Genomic DNA, 5052 nt, shown 5'->3' with positions numbered 1-5052 from the left:
GATTTTCTTTCCCTATTCTAGAAACCGGTCAACATGTAAGCCGAAACAAACATATGCACAAGTAGCACGTAAAAATACATCAGGATGGTCTTTTATATTGGGTACACCTGTCCTAGACGGACTCAACCCTTATGTTGAGTCCCCAAAGTCAAATACACGTGATGCAAACAAACGTTCCTACTAGGGATCCAACATGAGGCTATGTTATTCTAGGTTTAAATCCTGGGTGTGTTGTTCTAGACCTGGCTTCCCCGAGCAGACAACTCGAGCCGGAGGGGGGGGGGGGTGCAGTGTACCAGGAATACAGAAACTTCACCGGCTTTACAACTTATCCGATCCTCATTCTAAAATTAGAGGTATGACTCTAACAGAAAAGAAGCCACGTGAAGCGCACGATTCCCAAAAGATTTAGAAAAATCAGAGAGAAGAAGGGTGTCGTAACAATTTTATATACAATTCAAGCAATATAAAAGCGGTAAAAAGTGACATTTAGTATATTAGGCTCAAACACGTAAAAATCAGATAATAAGTAAAAGCCAAATAATAGCTATTCTAAGCTCGAATTCTGAACCCTGAAGCAGAAGTTCTGGGTTCATGTCCCCAGCAGAGTCGCCAGAGCTGTCACACCTCCTTTTTCCCGATGGGATAGGGGATAGGGAGTTTTTCCAATTTAAGTGACATTATTCGAAATGGGATTATTTATTTATTCAGAGTCGCCACTTGGAATAATTTATGGTGTCCCAAGTCATCGATTTATTTTAGAATCCCAAATCGAGGAAATTTGACTATTATTTATGGTCTGCGAACACAGAAGACCGGGTAAAGAATTCTGTTAACCCGAGAGAAGGTGTGAGGCACTCCCGAGTTCCGTGGTTTTAGCACGGTCGCTCAACTATTAATAATTGGCCTAGATATCTGATTTAATACATGTTTTAAACCTATATGTGCATTTTTATTCCTTTTAACCATTTTTAATTATTTATGGAACTTATTTGAACAAGTCGCGATGTCGCAGACTCATTTGTTTTTGTACATATTGCGAATCACGTCACGTGAAACGCACCCGTAATTTATAACATGTTTATTTTTATTATTATTCGAAGCTTTATGCAGTTTACGAGGCAATGCTTAGCCTCATACAAATAGGAGACAATGCTTAGTCTCATGAAAAGAAAGGAGACAATGCTTAGTTTCATACAAGGGAAAGGCAATACTTAGCCTTATGCAATTAGGGAGGCATGGCTTAGCCTCATGCAAAATAGGAGACAATGCTTAGTCTTGATGTAAGGAAAGGCAGTGCTTAGCCTTATCTAATTAAGGAGGCAATGCGTAGCCTCATACAAATAGGAGACAATGCTTAGTCTCATGCAAAAAAGGAGACAATGCTTAGTCTCATACAAGGGAAAGACAGTGCTTAGCCTTATGCAATTAGGGAGGCAGGGCTTAGCCTCATGCAAAATAGGATACAATGCTTAGTCTCGATGTAAGTAAAGGTAGTGATTAGCCTTATGCAGTTAACGAGGCAATGCTTAGCCTCATACAAATAGGAGACAATGCTTAGTCTCATGCAAATAAAGGAGACAATGCCTAGTCTCATGCAAAGAAAGTTAATGCTTATCCTTATGCAATTAGGGAGGCAATGCTTAGTCTCATGCAAAGAATATGAGGCAAGTGGAAAAGTATTTCTTAGATGAAGATATTTATGCCAGATAATTTGAAGGAAGTGCCTTGATGTATTTGCGAGTATCGTTATCTTATTGTACCTGCATTCAAAGAAAGATTGTGAGTTCTATGGGGGAAGGTTGGTTCGTGTTTTTGTCTTCTGCTTTGCCTGTGTTCCTGTCTTTATTTTTCCGTCAATGAGAGCCAGTTGCTCATAACGACTTCATATCCATTCTGCATCACTGAGTTCAGCCTCTTATACGATTCTCAAAGAAGGAATTTCTACTTTGACGCGAATGACGGCTTCAGTGCCATAGACCAGTAAATAAGGAGCTTCCCCAGTTGATGTGCGAACCGTGGTACGATATCCATGTAGGGAAAATGGTAACTTCTCGTGCCATTGTTTGTGATTATCTACCATCTTCCTTAATATCTTCTTGATGTTCTTATTGGCATCTTCCACAACTCCATTTATTTGTGGCCTGTATGCTGTGGAATTCTTATGCTTGATCTTGAAGCTTTCACACATGGATTTCATCAAATCACTATTAAGGTTGGCGGCATTGTCGGTGATGATTGATTTTGGTGCCCCGAATCGACAGACAATACGATCCCTAATGAAATTTGCGACGACCTTTTTAGTTACAGCCTTGTAAGATGCGGCTTCAACCCATTTTGTGAAATAGTCTATGGCCACTAGAATGAACCTGTGCCCATTTGAAGCGGTGGGTTTGATGGAACCGATGACATCCATCCCCCAAGCGGAGAAAGGTGCACTTGTTGCATTGAGTTCATTGGGTGGTACTCGTATCATATCCGCATGTACTTGGCATTGATGAAATTTTTGGACATACCTGATGCAGTCCAATTCCATAGTCATCCAGAAATATCCTGTTCGTAATATCTTCTTAGCTAAAACAAGCCATTCATGTGTGTTTCGCAAGTTCCGGCATGTATCTCTTCGAGCAATTTGGATGCTTCCTTGGCGTCGACACACTGTAATAATCCTAGATCTGGAGTCCATTGTATAGGATTCCTCCACTTTGAAAGAAATGATTGGACAATCTTCAGAGTGTGTGTTTCTGGGTATGATTTGCGTGCTCCGGGTACTCTCCTTTTTCCAAGTATTCTTTGATGTCATGAAACCAAGAATTCCCATCAGTTTCTTCTTCAACATGAGCACAATAAGCTTTCTCATTATGGATCGATGAAATTCTTGTCTGGGTGTTGTATCATAGAAGATAGAGTGGCCAACCCATCTGCGAACTCATTTTGGATTCTCGGAACATGTTTGAACTCTATCTTTGTGAATCTCTTCCTCAATTCTTGCACATAGCACAAATGCGGGAATATTTTGGTATTCTTTGTAGCCTATTCTCCTAGAACCTGGTGTACCAATAGGTCTGAGTCACCAATTACCAGAAATTCCTGAATGTTCATGTCAATGGCCAACTTGATCCCCAAGATGCAAGCCTCGTATTCTGCCATATGATTGGTACACGAAAATCTAAGTTTTGCGGATACCGGATAGTGTTGACCTGTCTCTGATACCAAAACTGCTCCAATACCTGCTCCTTTAAAGTTTGCAGCTCCATCGAAGAACATTCTCGAAACTTTATAGGTTTCAGTGGTATCTTCTCCTACAAATGATACCTCTTCATCAGGAAAATATGTTTTTAGTGGTTCGTATTCTCCACCCACAGGATTTTCTGCCAAGTGATCTGCCAATGCCTGTCCCTTGACCGCTTTCTGAGTTACGTAGATGATGTAGAACTCACTTAGTAGTATCTGCCATTTTGCTAACTTTCCCTTAGGCATGGTTTTCTGGAAGATGTATTTTAGTGGATTTATTCTTGATATGAGATATATGGTGTAGGCACAGAACTAGTGCCTCAACTTCTGAGCTATCCACATCAAAGCGCAACAGGTGTGTTCCAGCAAAGAATATCGTGCTTCGTAGGGTGTGAACTTCTTACTTAGATAGTAGATGGCATGTTCCTTTCTTACCGTCTCGTTGTGTTGTCCTAAGACATAGTTGAAAGCCCCATCCAGTACAGATAAATAGAGTAACAGAGGTCTCCCAGGTTCTGGTGGGACCAGATCAGGTGGTTTGGATAAATATTCCTTGATCATGTCAAAGGCTTTCTGGCATTCTTCAGTCCAACTTGTTGCAGCGCCTTTCTTTAACATTTTAAAAATCGGTTCAAAGATCACATTTGATTGTTCTATGAAACGGCTGATGTAATTGAGATGCCCAAGAAACTCATCACATCTTTCCTGTTCGTCAGAGGTGGCAACTCTTGGATAGCCTTGACCTTTGACGGGTAAAGCTCAATTCCTCGGCAGCTGACGATGAACCCTAACAACTTTCCAGCAAGGACTCCGAAGGCACATTTTGCGGGATTTAGTTTCGGGTTGCATCTTCGAAGTCGATCAAATAATTTCCTCAAATATACTATATGATCTATGATTCTCTTGGATTTTATGATGACATCATCCACGTACACCTCCTTGTGTATCATGTCGTGGAAAATGATTATCATGGCCCTCACATAGGCGGCTCCAACATTGTTTAGGCCAAACGACATCATTTTGTAACAATATACTCCCCATGGTGTAATAAAGGTTGTCCTTTCGGCATCCTCTCCATCCATCCATATCTGATGATATCTCGCGAAGCAATCCACAAAGGATTGGAGTTCATGCTTGGCATAGTTGTCAATCAGTATATGTATATTGGGCAAAGGGAAATCATCTTTGGGACTTGCTCTGTTTAAATCATGATAGTCGACACACACTCTGACATTCCCATCTTTCTTTGGAACCGGCACAATGTTAGCCAACCAGGTCAGATATTCAACCACTATGAGAACCTTGGCTTTGATATGCTTGGTGACTTCCTCCTTTATTTTCAAACTCAAATCTGGTTTGAACTTTCTAAGCTTCTTATTTACAGACGGACACATAGGGTTGGTAGGCAGTTTATGAGCCATTATGGAAGTGCTCAAACCGGTCATATCATCATAGGACCATGCAAAAATATCCTCATACTCCTTCAAAAACTGGGCGTACTCTTCCTTCTCTGACGGTAATAGGTGAATGCTTACACGCGTTTCCTTGACTATTTCGGAGTCTCCCAAATTAACTATTTCGGTCTCATCCAAATTGGACTTAGGCTTGTTTTCAAAGTTTTCCACTTCTCTGATAATTTTCTCGGGTATTATATCCTCTTCCAGATCCTCTGAATCACTATCCTTATGTTGTGTTGTCTCGTTACATGTCATAGTCGTAGGTTCATCGGGATAGGTAATAATAATGCTGAAGAGAAAAAATGTGAAGAATAAAAATAAATACTAAAAATAACAATGCATTGAATAAATCTTGAAAACG

The 5052-nt window shown here is 40.5% G+C and overlaps 1 protein-coding gene across 1 annotated transcript; it reads right to left on the bottom strand.

Annotated features, from left to right (window-relative positions):
• Positions 1-3033: 3033 nt before the first annotated feature.
• LOC138904383 (uncharacterized) lies at positions 3034-4655 on the bottom strand. Its single transcript, XM_070192887.1, has 3 exons — positions 4461-4655; positions 3670-3843; positions 3034-3486 (listed from the first exon to the last, which is right to left on the bottom strand). Exons 1-3 carry the CDS (start codon positions 4653-4655, stop codon positions 3034-3036), a joined length of 822 nt encoding a protein of 273 aa, XP_070048988.1.
• Positions 4656-5052: the final 397 nt, after the last annotated feature.

The sequence above is a fragment of the Nicotiana tomentosiformis genome, chromosome 1 (genome assembly GCF_000390325.3).
Source record: "Nicotiana tomentosiformis chromosome 1, ASM39032v3, whole genome shotgun sequence".
NCBI lineage: Eukaryota > Viridiplantae > Streptophyta > Magnoliopsida > Solanales > Solanaceae > Nicotiana > Nicotiana tomentosiformis.
This window is presented reverse-complemented; position numbering and strand designations above follow the sequence as displayed.

Coding starts and splice junctions, on each gene's coding strand:
- LOC138904383 (XM_070192887.1), bottom strand. CDS start 4,655: ATGGCTCATAAACTGCCTACCAACCCTATGTGTCCGTCTGTAAATAAG. Junction 3,844..4,460: donor AGAAAGATGGGAATGTCAGA/GTGTGTGTCGAC, acceptor AAAATGTTAAAG/AAAGGCGCTGCAACAAGTTG. Junction 3,487..3,669: donor TAGGACAACACAACGAGACG/GTAAGAAAGGAA, acceptor TACATCTTCCAG/AAAACCATGCCTAAGGGAAA.